The sequence below is a fragment of the Lepisma saccharinum genome, chromosome 7 (genome assembly GCF_977018435.1).
Source record: "Lepisma saccharinum chromosome 7, izLepSacc3.1, whole genome shotgun sequence".
NCBI lineage: Eukaryota > Metazoa > Arthropoda > Insecta > Zygentoma > Lepismatidae > Lepisma > Lepisma saccharinum.
Window position 1 is genome coordinate 4,197,054 of NC_139235.1, and position 17,513 is coordinate 4,214,566.

Consider the following 17,513-nt stretch of genomic DNA (forward strand, 5'->3'; position numbering starts at 1 on the left):
AAAAACTTAACAGGGAGGGAGGTGATAGATGTGGTAGACGACAGAATAAAGATAAAGGAAGCGGGGCAGCAAGTGGGGAAATACCTGGGGGAAGTAAGAGAACGGCGGGGGAAAGCTATTAGAGAAAGCGGCGAAATTAGTGATCATGCTCCAGACGAGCCATCTTTATAGTGTAAGTGTGTGTAAAGCAAAATGTAGGCGTGTTTTGGTAATAGTGCAGGAAAAAAGAAGTGAGGAGAAAGACTGGAATTAGAACTGCCGAGGGAGGGGAAGAATGTGTATATAAAGGACAAAGTAAGAGACAGCTTAAAAGAAAACTAAATGTAACAAAATAGTGTAGAAAAATCAAAAATATGTAGTGCGTACAGCCTATGGCTCGCACAAAAGAAAATAAATCTAAATATATACTTCCGTTACTTCCCTTTGTATAGGGAAACTTTAATTCTAGCCACCCGGTATTTACGCTACCTTATGTTGCTCTGGAAAAGATGTCTACCGCTACTTGGCAACAGTTGAACTTTCAGTGCATCCAACTGCTGCGTGTTTTGGACGCGCCCATTTTTATTTATAGTTGCTTTCTTGCTGTAGATATGTTCAATTCTTTCTTGCTGTAGATATGTTCAATTCTTTCTTGCTGTAGATATGTTCAATTTAATTTCGTTAATTAATTGCTTTCATGGTTTTTACAGTCTTAACTTGTACAAGTAATCATTATGACTGCAAGAAGATTTTATTTATAACAATTAAAAAATGTTTTTCTTTGAATAGATGTGACTTGCGCATAAATTTACCTCAATATGTGAACTCTACGTAATTTACTGAAACTCTGTATAGAGATGAGAATCTCGATGAACTACTCGCCAGGTCATGGACCGTGGAAAAGTGTCTCGACTCATATCTGCTGCCGAGATTTTGTCTCCGATACGATCGATTGATCGCCGCCTTTGGTAAATGATATATTTGCTTATTCAGAAAACACGCCAGCTGCGATGTACATAATAAGCCATTCGGAGCAGAAGGGAAGGTTGTTTTTCTAAAGGTAGGGAAGAATCTTAAAAGATGCACGCTTTTCATCCTGTTCCTTCTCTTGGCGCAGTGTTGCCAGTGCTTAAGACCCAATCTCCCTACATGGAATCCGTGCTGAAGCCATAAGTAGAGTGGGATACAAAAGTATTGCCAATCAATTGTCCACCATTATGTGTATTACATTTTATGTGCGTTTCTTCTTATGCCATGGTTTGTGATATTTAAATCCTACGAATTTTGAAATGAGGAAACATAAACTCATTAAAAAATAATATAGGTTATATTTATAATTCGTGGTTTGCATTTTTTATATTAAAAATGTTTAGCATATTTCAGTTGTGTCTTAGTGTCTGAAGAACATCTTTAAAAGAAGAAGAAAAGGGTCGAGTAACAACTTGTATGTTTTCCTTCTCCCTTACCTCTGTCAGCATTTCACCAGCGGAAAAGTCGAAGCTTCCATTCGATTAGCCGTAACTTGATATTGAAGTTGATTCCCCATAAGGAATACATGGGATTCCGAAAATTCTTATTTATCATATTTTTCAAACATCGTGTCCAGCTTAATAATCGACATTAAAAAACGCTTCCACTTGCAATATGAATTTCTCTCCTTGTTGGATACACCCAGTTTTATTTTTCTTTTAGTAGCAGTGTCCATTCGGGCGATATTGAAATAAATGCACAATTGGTGCGTAACTGTAACTCTTCCCCTTAAAGCACGTAGAATGGAAGAGAAATATTAATAAAAATAGTCATGGACAATTTGCCGAGCAATATACTTTTGCATTCCACTGTACAGCTCGGATTTTCCAAATATGTAACTTTCAAAAAGGCTAGTATTTGTTGAAAATTCACATGACATTCTATTTTACATACAAAGTTAAATAAACTTGACAGTCATTGATAAGTACCGATAGTGGAGTAGGCACATCCCTCCCATGGCAGAACATATATTACTATCCTATTACTAAAGGTCACTTTATTTAAAATCTCTACTGAACACTTTGCTTGATCTATCCCCATAAATTCTTCCATTTCTTCATCCAACGAAATATACTGGGTGAGTCTTTTAAAAGAGGCCCCCGTGGAAAATGCGCTCCTTGCATATAGGCAACCCTGGTACACCGAAGAGAAGACCGGGTTAGAGAACAGTCCAGGATATCGGTGCCAAGCATATTCGACAACATGACATGACATGACATATCCTGGACTGTTCTCTGCCCCGCTCTTCTCTTCGGTGTACCAGGGTTGCCTACAAGCAAGGATCAGATTTTCCACGGGGCCTCTTTTAAAAGACTCACCCAGTATATATGTTGCATCTAGTAGCTAAAGTAAATAGAGTATTAAGAACACATATTCTGATCCCGCCATCCACCCCCACCTCATTGCACATATTGCGCCATGGTGTAAACTTTTTTTACACATTTTTTTAGAAAAACATAAATATATTGAATTTTATATTATTTTATGGAAAACATACCGTCCCCCAAATTTTGATGCTGCCGTCCGCCTGTGGACACCCCTGAACCTAGTGAGGATGATAGTTTATCGCCAATATTTATGAATTTCACTCGACGTCAGTCTTAGTGGTTTGTGGCATGAGTTGGCAACCCTGGAGAGCAGGGGTTGCAGAAAAGCAGTAGCGGCTCAGAGGAAACAATAGAAACGCGAGAAGACCAAGCAAACACACTTTCTGCAGCAGCTATATAAACAGGCGGTGGGACTTTGGTTATTAGGTGGCTAAAAGCTAATGTAATTGTTCTTTTTCTTTCCCCGGAGGGAAGGAGCCAGTCTCTCCTCTGCACTTAAGCGGCGTCTTTTTTCTTTCCAGGATGGATAAGTAAGCTTATAAGGTCATTGTGCATCTAAGATCTTAAGGGAGGATTGATGTGGTGTGTTAAAGTGGAAGCTCCGAGGTTTGTACAGGAAAGATGCCCATGTTGTTATTTAACTACATCCTGCTTTACAAAGATGTTTGATTCATACTGAAGCTATGTTCTGATTTGCAGTTGGTTCCGTCAAAAATTTCGTTTGTCCTAGTTTTTTTCTCGTGGCAGCCTTTGCAGTCTACTGTATGTTACAATTTAGAAGTTGTAGAAGTTGACAGAAGGTAAGAAAATACATACACTTTTGAGTTTAGCGTCTTGCCTGACACCTAGCGAGAAAGGCGACAAACGTAGTCGACACCGTATGGGTTGCGTCCCGAACGAAGTAACTCTTTGAACACGTTTAAGTCGAGTATTCTGTTCACTGAATTTATAGTGTCTTGAGTCCTTTCAGGTATGGGGCAGCTAGTATTGGTCACAATTAAATAACCTCATTAACCCAATGACATATTGAGGAGATGTAAGCGCACACAAGTTGCATTGGATAACATGTCTGCTGCTTTGCAACAGTAGACCATTAAGTGCATCCAACTAGTTACTCAACTGCTGCATGCTTTGGACGCACCCATTTTGTTTAGTTGCTTTCTTGGTGCAGAAATGTTCAATTTTATTTCGTTAGTTAAACGAAATTTCATTGTTTCTACAGTCTCGACTTGTACGTACAAATAATCATTGTCACTGCAAAAAGATTTCATATATGTATAATAATAGATAATTTCTTCGATAGATGTCGCTTGCACATAAATTACTTCAGCATTTAATCCTAATCAATACATTAGTTCATCAATGATCCATTATAAAATACCCTACGGTTAAAAAACAGGTAATTATTGTTTGTTTTATTGTATACTATATATTTTCTTGATGATACCATTGTCATAAATATTCCTGCACATTGTCATGGTCAAATCCTTTCTTTAGTATTAGGAAGATGCCAATGAAAGGCTCCAAATAAAAAAATCTTCAAACTGCTGGACACTCTGCCCTTTAAACAGTGTTTATGGAAGCTACTAAGAAAAGTTTAATTCAAGATAGAGGTGATCCCCTTTCTCAATAGAAAGGTGTTTACAAATCTCTTAACTAAATCTAAGTTCGAACTACCCTGACTTCTCAGGAATTCGTTTAATTATATATTTTCCTTTGCTTTACTGGATTGTTTCTTCCCTCAATAATTCCAGTTCTTTCCCACGTTACAGGTTGGTTCCATGTTGATCACGAGGGTGGCCAACGTGGACATCACGTGGCACAAAGACATGGTCACCTCTCCACGTGTGTCGCACGAATTTGATCTCACATTAGACGACAAGTCAGTCTTACGAGCAATAGATCAGCTGAACTTCATCCAAATGAAACGTAAGTATCTGATTTATTACTTTCTATCTCGTGTGCTTCTTACTGATTGTACAAATGTCTGCATTTCGTCAGGATTGTGAAGCGTATTATGTGATGACCGAATTGTGTGGCTTTTTTATAGAAGTGTTCACACCCCAGAGGACATTTCTGATGATGGCCACCATGGATACGTTCGCAAAAGGTGCAATAAGTTTTTGTGAATACATTATGATCAGTAGAGCAGGAACATTTTTGGTTTGAGGGTACAAGTAGGACCTTTACATGTACATATATACATTTCATTTTCGAACAGCCCACATAGCCCTCAATTTTTCAAAGCAATATTTGCATAGATAGCCTTTTACTCCCAATAAGGAAAGCAATATTCACAAAATATTTTGCATTTATTTATTTATTAATTGTTATGGCTATTTTCAAGATAATTTTAAGTTTTTTTTTTTTTAATCGTACAGTAGGGGTGTGCGGAACAGAATTGTTTGGGTCGGGATGGGATTTTTTTTTTAAATCTGGACATTCAGGACGGGAAAATTTCGCAATTTCAAAATTTTCATAAGCTCTGGAAATCCCGAATTCTACACGTCATTTTCACTTTAAGTGATTGTTTTTGCATTTCTGGTACAAAAATTAACAATTTCCGATAAGTTCCAGACATTTACAATGCAGAAAACGTCGAGAATGACCATTCGGTATTTCCCGACTGCTCGGGATCCCGAAAAGTCGGGAATTTATTTCCCGAAGTCGGGATCGGGACAGGATTTTTCCCCCGATCCCGCTCCCGATTTTTTGGGATCCCGCACACCCCTACCGTACATTACCGAGTAGATAAAGTCCTGTGCCTCATTCCATCGCTTTGCAGTTATTTTAAACACTATTTACTTTATCGTAGTAAAATAGGTTCACAAAGTTGTATCCTCTCAAATAATTTGAATTTTGTGGGTGTGCAATGTTCCCTCCGTTCCTGCACCATTGGTTATGTTAACCGTGACAATACAATGGAGGGAAAATGATGACTAGAGGAAATTGATGAATGGGCCCACACTGAGTGTTCCCCCTGACCAATGGCGTATTGGTAAACTTCTCGCCTTGTAAGCAAGGGGTCCCGAGTCCGATACCCGAAGGAGGCATATAGTGGTTCGGATCCCACTTTAAACTATATGTTCAGTCCCGATTAGCCTTTCTATGCGTAGAGGGACCTAAAGACAAACTGCCCTTTGTGGGCACCTATGGTTCGAGATGTTACGTAATGATATTTTTGTCCGCGGTTAAAAGAAGGGGGCGCAAGAGAGGCTGTTGCTTGTTGATTTTTGTTAAGTAGCGGCTTTTTTCTGCCACTTTTGGCTAATTTGCGACTATATGCGTGAGTGTTGATGAGGGAACACTCACACATGCCCTGGCGTGGTAGCGCTCTGTACTATACTCCATGAGGCCTTAGAAAGATCGCTTCGCGGGCTTGCAGCAGACGACAATATGGGGGTGTGTCTGCGAGAACCAATCAGGTCCGCGAATGAGCGAGCCCGGTTGCCACAGCTAGCTGAGGAGCAGACGACACGAGACGAGAGTATCGGCAATAGTGTGTGAGCGACGGCTGCTGTTAGCCCGCGAAACGCTCTTTCTAAGGCCTCCTGCAGTATAGCCACTCCGCTACAAAAGCCGGCAAAGGAGGCCGTTTGAAAATCGAGAGAAAAACTCTTCTGGCAACCGTCCATTGACCAGGGCACGGTTTGCTTGCAAACTCAACGGTTTGTAACTGATTGTATCCACAGCCAATAAACGACAGTGTATCATTAAGTCCTGTCTATTGCCAGAATGTAATAACAATAGAAAAAAAACCGGGATAAATTCAGAAGCTGTAGGGTGCAATATCTGGGACTCGTGACATATCCCGTTGGTCGGATGCCCGGCCCGAAGAATTCCTAATAAAATAGGCAGGGCATGCCAAGAGATTCCCACGTCCAATATGTATGTAGAGCGAACACGAGAAACCAGTGAGTGATTTTTTTTTCCCCTACGAAAGAAGCGTAGGGTTTCATGTGGCCGCTTCGACTGATCTCTTGGCGTTTGTCCAGGGTATTCAACCATTAGATTGAGTCTCGGGGAAGCGATTTTTTCTTCGCCTCCCTCCCGTCCGGGGGCGAGCAGGGTTATGGCTGGGAGAAGGGGGGGGGGCATGCAGATGGCCGCCCTTGTAAGGATCCGATAGCTTTCTCCTCGCAGGAAAATGTGCTGGAGTTTTCGGAAAGTGTACGTTTCTCTCCGGATCCTTTACACTTATTTTGTATGCGGGTATGATGCGGATTGGTATTCACAGGGCGACTCACTGTAATGCTATATTTTTCATGTACAGGGTGACTGACTGTAGTGCTCTTCTTTCCGTACGGCGTCTATGGAGCAACCACAAACAAAGAGAAAGGGGAAATAGGAAGAATTAGAGAAAGGAGAAATGGGATGAAAAAGAGAAAGACAGGAAAGGGGCAAAAGGAAAAAAAGAGGGAAAATGTGAAGAAAGAGACAGTGAAAGAAGGGAAAGGGAAAATAGGAAGACAGAGATAAAGGGAATTAGTAAATGGAAAGAAAATAGAAAGAGGGAAGTAGAGAAGAGAGAATAGAAAATAAGGAAGATAGAGATAAAAGGAAGAAAGAAATGAATAAGAAGAAGGAAGTTGGATGTTATAGGGAGGGATGGATGTTAAAGATTTTTAAATATTTTTGATACGTTCACAGTTTATTAGACCTTGAAACATGTAAATTAACTTATTATAAGCAAAAATCGTCAACAGATGGCGCTGTGTATATTATGCGTATTATACGGCCCATGCACACACATAAGGACACTCACAACTTTGAAACAATTAGCGTTTCTTACATGTTAACCCGTTCGCAAATAAAGGAGTTTCGTATCGATTAGGTTTCCGCGATGCGGGACGTAAACGAGTAACAAAAGATGTATTTTCTTCCCTCGCTTGATAGATTTCCGGCCTTTTCCTTCCCGCTTTGACGCTGCGAGAATCCATTGATACACAGACAACGCCACGGGTGGAATCCAATAAAAAGGATAGCCAAGACGGGCGTGGACATTTTGAGCTGGAAGCAATATCCACTCGGCTATCCAGCGGACCCCTTTCAGTTCGGAACTAGATTCGCTCTTCTCGAGTTTTGTGCGTTGTATCGAGTCTGTCCGTTAATTCTGTATCGTGGTTAACCGCCACCGTCATGCGACCATAAAAATGATCATAGCTGTTTTTAAAGCATTGTCGGCCATGATGTAGTTAAACTAATTAATGTAATTTTAGATTCAGTTTTTTACAATATTTGCGTTGAACGCAACTGTATAATCATTACGTATATTTGTCAGGGCCTACCAGTCAAGAAATTATATTTGTGGCAAGAATTTTTGTTATCATAATGACTGATTGCATGATTTAGTTTATTTTACCTCACTTTTCTGCTCCTTTGGCTAATCGCGAAAATGAAAAAGCATGGTGGCAAGATAAGATGGATGAAGGGACACGCGACACATGTCACTTGTGAAATAGCCATCAACGGCAACGTTTCACACCGTAGCTGCATGACAGACCGCACAAGCCTGCGTTCGATTGGTGCGCTGTTGAATCGAAAGGAAATTCTCGCTTACTATCGAACAACACTTCGTCGAGGAACTTCTCAAGCCTTTAGCCAACTCCCAGTGCGCAAGAGACAATTGAATGACGAAAACGATACAAAGCGTTGAAGAAGATTAAAGAAGAAAGGTTGGACGTCTTTCTCCCTGCCCTTGCCAATTTCCAGACGCTCTGTGGGGATTTTCTTATTCTATTATTCTGACGAGGAGGTTTTTAAAGTACAGAAACTTGTTCTGGGATGGCAAAGTTTGGCTCGATTCGTAATTCGGTTATGGTTTTGAAATGGGGATACCCGGGGGATTATATTATGCACGGGGGCGAATTGCGAGTTTCAAAAGTGTTAAAATCCGAAATAGCTTAGGGGAAATTTTGATTTTTCTCTTAAGCAGATAATGAAGGGAATTTTAAAGGGAAGGGGGATCAAAATATTTGTCTTCAATTAAGGGGAATCTGCAGTTTCTCGAGTTTTGAACTCGTTGGAAAATCTCGCACCGAAGCGACACACGACTTGTCTGTCATCGAAGTGACGTTACTTGAGAGCGAACCTTAATAAATAAATACATTCTTTCACATTGCATGCTGCATATACAGGGTGTTTCATTAAAAAGTAGCACAGGTCTGTGTGCCTGCAGTAATATGGTAATACAGTATATAATTATTTACTGCTATTACATTCTCTCTTATTCCGTACATGGAACCACTTTTAAATAATACACCCCTACAGGGTGACCCATAAGTCAGCTGACCGAAATGGGATATTTATGAACAGGATGATTTTCATTTAAGCCTTGCAGTGATGTTGGCTGCAGTCTGTGTAGCCTCTATATATGTCACATAGGATACTTCTCGAGTTGATTTTGTTGATGATTGGACAAAACGTTGCGCTACAATTTCAACATGTTTTTCTACAGTAACAGATAATAGGCCTACCTGAATGAGGAAGAACCTCTACCGTCCAAGTCTGTTCAAACCTTATATTCACCTTGTTTGATTTTTTATTTAGCTACGATTTTCTGCCACTTTTGGCTAATCACGACGATGAGGATGAGCGATATATGATGAAATTGATGAAGGACCACTCAACAAAGAATACCCATGCCTGGATACAAACCGCGTACACCTGATGTCATAGGGTGCTGTGCTAACCAATCCGCCGTGGAGACCAGATTTCACAAACTTGTCTTCCATGATTCAAAGTTAGTAAATCACATTTCTGAAGAATGGCTTCGTACGACTAGTCAAGTCTGATTAGCTTAAAGGAGAAATGCAATATTATATATACCTTTTTGAAGCATTTTCAGGCTTCTACTGGATTTACGTGAGTCATTGGGGAAAGTTTCACACAAGAGCGTATGAGTCAGCCAATGAAAATCCACCCTCCCTATTCCTAGCTTGATTGGCCAGAGTGGTTCGTCGGGACTGAATTGTTTGAAAATTGAGGGAATTTGGCACACGCCATGGTGATGGGGTCTCGAACTTCGTTGCATTAAACGCTACTTTACATGACAGAATCGTGTTTAATAGTGTATTGGAAACACAATTATCACGGTATGAAGGGGATCAAATTGGTCTCAAAAGGGGCCTTATATGTTTCCCAACGGCAGAAGAAAAGGGGCTTGATTTTTTTTTTTTTTTTTTTTTAGTTAGAAGATGTCTTTGCTTAAAGCCAGCGTGAAGTGTACGAACGACTTGTATCAGAGCGTTTATTCTATAGCCCCGTCTAGTTCACTGCACTCTTTGACACTAGGTGCAGTACAGGTGTATCCCGGTATCAGGCTGGTGCAAGGAAATGGCGCTCAACCAAGTAGGCTAATAGCGGTGTTTACACGTTCAAAAGATTTAACAAATGCCTGTCTGCTGCTTTAAACGTTCATTTGATTCGTTAGCACGCACCACGTGATCACACACCACACACTACACCGCTTCAGAACGTAGTGCAAATGGTGCAGACACCAAACACACCACTTGACACCAAATGAACGAAGTAGATGAGTCGGTGTTGCACCGTGTAACCAACTAGACGCGTGAGTGCAGAGAGAGTCAAACAGTGGAGCGTACTGGACGGGGCCAATATGTCACAAAATAGCCAGGTTTTTAAGCCAATGATAGTAGTTCTTTGAACGCATTTTAATTCTCTTGTACACTATTCTGAGCTGCTTAAAGCCTCAACAGGGTTCGTCCACCTTGTCCATTTCTCCTTTATTTTTTTTTAATTTTGCAATAAAAACTAGCTTTCACGCTGAACATATTGAAACTGAGAATCTATCAGAATATCTTTGGATAACGAGTGAAAGAAATTGACAGACGCATTTGTTGTTGTTCTTGATTTACTTTATTTTACTTCGCTCTTTGTGCCACTTTTGGTTAATTTGCGAAGATGGGGATGAGTGATGATATGATGAAATTGATGAATGGACACTCATAAACATCCATGCCCAGGCCAGGATTCGAACTCAGGATCCCTGACGTCGTAGGACAGGCGGATATAAGAATATCTGAACTGGATCTACAGTTTAAAGTTGAATCCGAACCACTATGTGCCTCCACCGGGTATCGAACGTTGGACTCCTTTATTACAAGGCGATCACGTTTCCACAACGCTATCGGGAAAGCAGATAGATGTATGGAAAATTAGTGGAAGGAAAGGAGAGATACAGCAACAGAAGTTCAAGCAAAGCGAGATAGCGAAAGGAGGAAGGAGAAATAACGAAAAAGATTGAGGAATAGGGAATAGAGACAGTAAGAGAGAAAAAGGAAAGAGCGACTGGGTATGGGGTGATGTAATCTCCCTCCTCCTAGCAATTAAAAGTAGAGACAATTGGAGAGTTCTAAATAATCAATTGGGGCTCGAATCATCATGTGGGGCTCGCAGTGTTGCCAACTCCTTACCCGAAAAAATCACCAAGGTTTTTGGGGTAACCTAACCTAAAGCATGGAGCTGGCAACCTTTTTCTCGCAGTGTTGCCAACACTACGCCAGTAGTGCAGGTTGGAGAGTTCTGCGCCATCTATTGAGGATCGCCTTACTGGATTTTTGTCGTAAGGCATAATCCTCACAAGATGGCGCAGTGTTGCCAACTCCTTACTCGAAAAAAATCACCAAGGTTTTTGGGGTAAGCTAACCTAAAGTAAGGAGCTGGCAATTTTTGCTCGCAGTGTTGCCAACACTGCGCCAGAAAGTAAAGCTCGGTGGGGCTTGCCTTAATGGTTTGCTCTTGTAAGGCATAACCCCCCCCCCTATTTTCGGGGGCAGTATTACCAACATTTTACTCGAAAAAAATCACCAAGGTTTTTTTGTCTAACCTAACCTAAAGCAAGGAGCTGGCAACCTTGCTTAAGGCTTGTTTTACAGTGCATAAAACAAGGTTGCCAACCTACTGGTACTTTTACCATGGCCTTTTACAAAAATGAGAGAGGAGAGAGAGAGAGAGAGGGAAGAGTTAAACAACCGACAGCCTACCTACAGCCTTTTTTTGTCTAACCTAACCTAAAGCAAGGAGCTGGCAACTTTGCTTGAGGCTTGCCTTACAGTGCATAAAGCAATTTTTGCCAACCTACATATACTGGGCAAGGAGAGCCGGCAGTGCCGTAAAAGAGAGAGAGATGGATGGATGGCAACACTACACGGGTTCAACATCATCAAATAAAAATCGCCTTAATGGTTTTCTCTTGTAAGGCATGAGCTTATTACTGTTGCCAGCTATAGGTTTTTCTCGCAGTGTTACAGTAGAGACAATTGGAGAGTTCTAAATAATTTTTTGAGGCTCGAATCATCATTTGAGGCTCGTCGTAGCCTTTTATGATGTATATTTTGAGGGCACAGAGTTGGCAACACTGTGGGTTTTTACTGTAGCCTTTTATGAGGGGGTCTATTGCCCTCTGTTTACATCTGGCAACACTACCGTAGATTTTTTGAGGCTTGGGTTTTACCAACCCATCCGAAGAAAATTCCACTATATGATCTTTCACTGGCTAAGCTAACCTACAAATAGAAATTGGCAACACCGACGAGTCTTGAATTATCATTTGAGGCTCGTCGGTGTTGCCTACCCACTCTACAAAAATTCCACTATATGATCTTTCACAGGTTAAGCTAACCTACAAATAGGAGTTGGCAGCACTGACTTATAAACCCACTGGGTTCTCTTGGCATGTTTTTTCATGATGTGTTGCTAGGCTATTGAGCATCTTGGCGTATACAATATATATCCTATCCGCGACGGAGACCGTGGACCTGGGCACCATGGGAGAACTTTTAGGTTTCGAGAACAACCACCCAAAACTCGAAGCTGGCATCAAGCACGTAGCAACCAACATTCCTAAATTCACCTAACCTAACCTAACCTAACCTAACCTAACACATAACCTAACCTAACCTAACCTAACACATAACCTAACCTAACCTAACCTAACACATAACCTAACCTAACCTAACCTAACCTAACCCACTGGGTTCTCTTGGCATGTTTTTTCATGATGTGTTGCTAGGCTATTGAGCATCTTGGCGTATACAATGTATATATTTTGAGAGGGGGGGGTTATGGCTTTTTATGCTGTACGAATACTGGAAGCTTGACAGTGACAACCAACAGAGTAGGTAAACCTACATCCAGGAACTGGCAACACTAGTTTCTGACAGTGAATTTGAAATAAAATATTAAACAAAATACATGAGTAAGCACTGTGATTACAAATAGTACCAGTGTTATACCCCCAACTCCAACTGGACAACTGGGGAAAATAATTGTACAACAATTTGTACCTAATTGTACAATACTTGTACCTAATTGTACAACATATACACAGACATAAAAGAGAGAGCCTTCCCGTAACTTACTTCATGTACAATTTATATGATTTTACAACTGTGAAAAGAAAGCATATGTGTTCTGTATGCACACATTTATTCTTATTTTTCGAAGTTGAATGAAAGCACATGTTTTTACGCTCTCGTAATACTAACCTTGCTCCACTGATTTTAAATTGCTTCCATCCGCTTTTTTTTTTCCTGTGTTATTTCCGCATGCACGCAACATTCGCTTTCAATAGACAGAAGGATTGTTAGTATAGCAGGCTCCGAGTTTACAATTTCTTAAATTAAACAATAATTTATGTAAGAATATACTTGTACTTACCGAACACAAAATAATAAAAGCACATGTGAATATTTACGTGTGTTCATGTTATATGACGACTGAGTAAAAAAATAACATTGACTCCCCGAAAGATAAAAGTTCCTAGTTCGACATCAGATGCATGCAAATTTTATGTTTTGCTCTCCAAAATCTTGATTTTATGTTTGTGCTATTTGTCATACAGCAGAGGAGGAGGAGGGAGAGGGAGGGGAGGGCGTACTATTAGCGCCATCTATTAGCAAACAATAGAAATAAAAAGTAAGTCAAACTTTTTCAACACCCAAACATTTTAAACGTCCTTGCGTAGTAATACGATCTAGCTGAAGATGTTTAAAAGAGTACTCTTAGTCGACGAAGCTAATTGCTAGGGCCCTTATATTACTAAAATATCCTTTAATTTGCATATTTCTCATACCGCCATATGTTGTTCTATTTGACTTCTTCCAAAAAAATGCTAATTAGCGAGAGTTAATTAAGCAAGGCAAGTAAAAGAAGCAAAATAGAACAGCATATGGCGGCGTGAAAATATGTAAAAAATTCGATTCAGAGGTGGATCGAATTAAAGTTGGGGGATATTTTGCATTTTTTCCCTATAATGTACAAAACATTTACCGTACATAATCTTTTCTATTTACAACAGTATAAAATAAGAGGAATGTGTGACAATATCCATATTAATTAGGAAAGTATGTTGTATGCTAGGTTAGCTAATTGTGTCTTCTACAGCTTCACTGTATAGAGGGAAGATGGAAAAAGAGAGCTCTACGGAAACTGACGCTCTTAATAATATTGTACGTCCGTGAAAATTACATATAAATAAGACTTAAGCGTATTATCTGCTTTCATGTCAGATTTTGCCAACCTGTGAGCTGTAGTGTTTAGGTGACAAGCGACCTGCTCAAATATGATACTGTTGACAATATTGTACGTCCGTGAAAATTATATATAAATAAGACTTAAGCGTATTATCTGCTTTCATGTCAGATTTTACCAACCTGTGAGCTGTAGTGTTTAGGTGACAAGCGACCTGCTCAAATATGATACTGTTGACAATATTGTACGCCCGTGAAAATTACATATAAATAAGACTTAAGCGTATTATCTGCTTTCATGTCAGATTTTACCAACCTGTGAGCTGTAGTGTTTAGGTGACAAGCGACCTGCTCAAATATGATACTGTTGACAATATTGTACGCCCGTGAAAATTACATATAAATAAGACTTAAGCGTATTATCTGCTTTCATGTCAGATTTTACCAACCTGTGAGCTGTAGTGTTTAGGTGACAAGCGACCTGCTCAAATATGATACTGTTGACAATATTGTACGTATATTGTATTGTATAGGAGACTAGAAGCATATAATTTGACGAAAAAAAACCCAAATAAGGTCATAGAGAATAGTTAAAAAAAGTGAACAATTATATTTTGCATTGCACAGCATTGGATATTAAATAACATACCCCCAAAAAATCTCTGCATTATGCGTTCTGAAAAAAATTGCCCTACGTGCCAAATTGCTATGTCAAGTAAACATTTTCAAAGACACTGTCGTATTTGTGTGCCGGGAAAGCGAATATGTGCGACCAAACTGTGCTCTAAGTGTGGAATAAATATTACTATTGCCAACTTCAAGCGACACCAGCTTACTTGCAAGAGCACTGGAACATCTCTACCGCAACCTTCCAAGCGAAAGGTAGAAGTAACCTCCCTCGATGCATCGCCACCTGCCAAACGCGTCAAGCTGGCGAAGAAAGCAGACCGATTTGCGTTTGAGCATTTATTAGAAGACTTTGACATAACATCAGACAGCTTCTGCGATGTGCGTAGTTTTCTGGAGAGCGAGCGAGCTAAGATAATATCCATCCTCAACGATGCATTGGCTACATACTCCACTAAATTCTATGCTGTGCTATGCTGCAAGTATAAGAAACCGTCTGATGAAATATATAAATTCTTCCATGCGACAAAAGCAAAAACACTGGATCAGGCAGATGTCACTGACCTCGACAGCATCTACGACAAGTTTGTCGAGGAGCTTGTGGCAAAGCACGAGGAGCATCAGGCTGAAGGCTCGGGCGGTTCGCTGTGTGGCGACCCCCACGAACTTCGTCTGAAACTTAGCAAGTCCCTGCCACTGGCAGGGTCTAGCTATATTGCCCTGCCACCCGAGGTTGAAGCAAGGAAAGCTGTTCTCAATATTCAGAACAAAGACACCAAATGCTTCCTCTGGTCGGTGCTGGCAGCATTGCACCCTGTTCACTGGAAAAACAGTCCACGCTATGTTTCACACTACAAGCAGTATGAGTCGGAACTGGAGGATGCAATGGCCGGGATTGCCTACCCTGTAGAAGTCTCGCATATTCACAAGTTTGAGGCTCGTGCTCGTGACTTGTTGGACCTGCAATTAGCCATCAATGTTTACGGTCTCACCGAGAACAAAAATGAGGTCCACCCCATCCGGGTGAGCAACGTGAGCAACAACAACGAGGTACGAGAAATCAACCTCCTGCTCATCAAGGACGAAACCCATCACCATTACACCCTTATCCGTTCCCTCTCTCGGCTTGTTTCAAATCAGAAAAATAGACATAATGGTCGCATCGTGGTGTGTCGCAGGTGCCTGTCCACTTTCGACAACCGAAACCATTATAAATTCAAACACTCTCGAGGACCCAACATTGCTGCTGAGAAGCTAGCTCGCCACATGTTCTACTGTGGTACCAACAAGCCTGCACGAACTATCCAACCCAAACCTGGTGCAGTAGAGTGCTTTCGCATGCACAGTGCTATGGTGAAGCATCCTGCCTATATTGTAGCAGACTTCAAGGCCTTTCTTCAACCTCTGTCTAACTGCGAGCCCAACCCCGAAACATCCTCTACCATTCCTTTCCAAATCCACGAGGCCTCGAGTTACTCCTATGTTGTGGTGTGGCGAGACCAACATATTGCCTCCGAGCCCTATGTGTATCGCGGCCCCGACCCGGTCAAACACTTCCTGGTGAGAATGCAACAGGAAGGCATCAAGATAGGGAAGATGCTGTTGGCCCCCAAGCCCATGCTGCCTCTGTCTCCGGAAGACAAGCATCAGCACGAAATAGCTCTAAATTGTCCTGTTTGCAACTAGGTCTTCACTGACGATAACAAAAAGGTCCACCACCATGACCATTATGGGGCCGGAAGCTACATTGGCCCGTGGTGCAACAGATGTAACTTGAGAGCCAGGGACCCGCGCTTCATACCGGTCTTTTTTCACAATGGCTCGGGATATGATTTCCATCACTTGGTCACACATCTAGGGTACGACAATGCGAGAATCAATGTCCTGGCACAAAACGAGGAGCGTTATATTAGCATCAGCAAGTGGGTGCCGATCCCCGACTCAAGCAGCAGCATCGAGCTTCGGTTCCTCGACTCTCTGAGGTTCCTCCAGGCAAGCCTCGATGCTCTTGCTGGGAAGCTCAGAGACGAACAACTAGCCATTACCACATCAAGTTTCCCGAACTTAGATGTCGCACTCATCAGACGTAAAGGGGTCTACCCCTACGAATACGTCACCGACCCTTCCAAGTTCGAAGAAGAGTTGCTGCCTCCCCAGGATAAGTTCTACAGCCAGCTGAGAGGTTCAGATATTACCGACGAGGAGTACAAGCATGCTCAGTCTATGTGGGTCAAGTTGGGTTGCCGAACTTTTGGTGATTACCACGATGCATACCTGAAGCTTGATGTGACGCTTCTTGCCGATGTGTTCCAGGCGTTTCGGGCGACTGCGATAAAAATTTACAACCTGGACCCTGTATATTTTTACAGCCTTCCTGGACTGGCATGGTCGGCCATGCCCCTGCTGACTAAAATTAAACTTTCACTTATCTCCAATAATGATATCATGCTTTTCATCGAGAGAGCTATCCGGGGCGGCATGGTCCAAGTGTCGCAACGCTTCGCACACGCCAACAATCACCACATGGCCACTGGTTACGACCCCTCCCAACCATCAAGCTACATCATGTACACTGACGTGAATAATCTTTACGGGCACTCCATGATGCAGCCACTCCCAACAGGACAGTTTGAGTGGGTTGATCCTTTATACCACGACATCGAAAAAGAGTGCGACGAGTTTGGGTTTTTTGCCGAGGTGAACCTTGACTTCCCCGAGAAGCTGCAGGATACATTCTGTGACCTCTCACCTGCTCCGGAAGTCAAGTGTCCACCTGGCTCGGATCAACCGAAGCTCGTCATGGACTTGGAGCCCAAAAAGCGTTATGTGCTACACTACCGGAACCTCCAGTGGTTAATGCAGCAAGGGGTCTCGGTCAAAGCAGTTTACGACGTGCTCTTGTTCAGGCAGTCTCCATGGTTGAAGCCGTACATCGAACTGAACACCAAACATCGCACTGCTGCCACTTCGGAACTTGATCGCGATTTTTTCAAATTAATGAACAATGCGGTATTTGGGAAGACCATGGAGAATGTGCGAAATCGCGTTGATGTGAGGT

At 41.6% G+C, this 17,513-nt stretch overlaps 1 protein-coding gene across 4 annotated transcripts in view; it reads left to right on the forward strand.

The window, feature by feature from the left end:
* The window catches only part of Trim9 (E3 ubiquitin-protein ligase Trim9), a 593,684-nt gene that overhangs the window by 431,974 nt on the left and 144,197 nt on the right, over nt 1-17,513 (forward strand). For 2 of the 4 annotated variants that reach the window (XM_083124911.1, XM_083124913.1), the window contains exon 4: nt 4,091-4,265. In XM_083124911.1, coding sequence (XP_082981037.1) covers nt 4,091-4,265 — 175 coding nt within the window. The remainder of the gene's footprint in view (nt 1-4,090; nt 4,266-17,513) is intronic. The other 2 variants (XM_083124912.1, XM_083124915.1) reach the window with 1 other exon arrangement.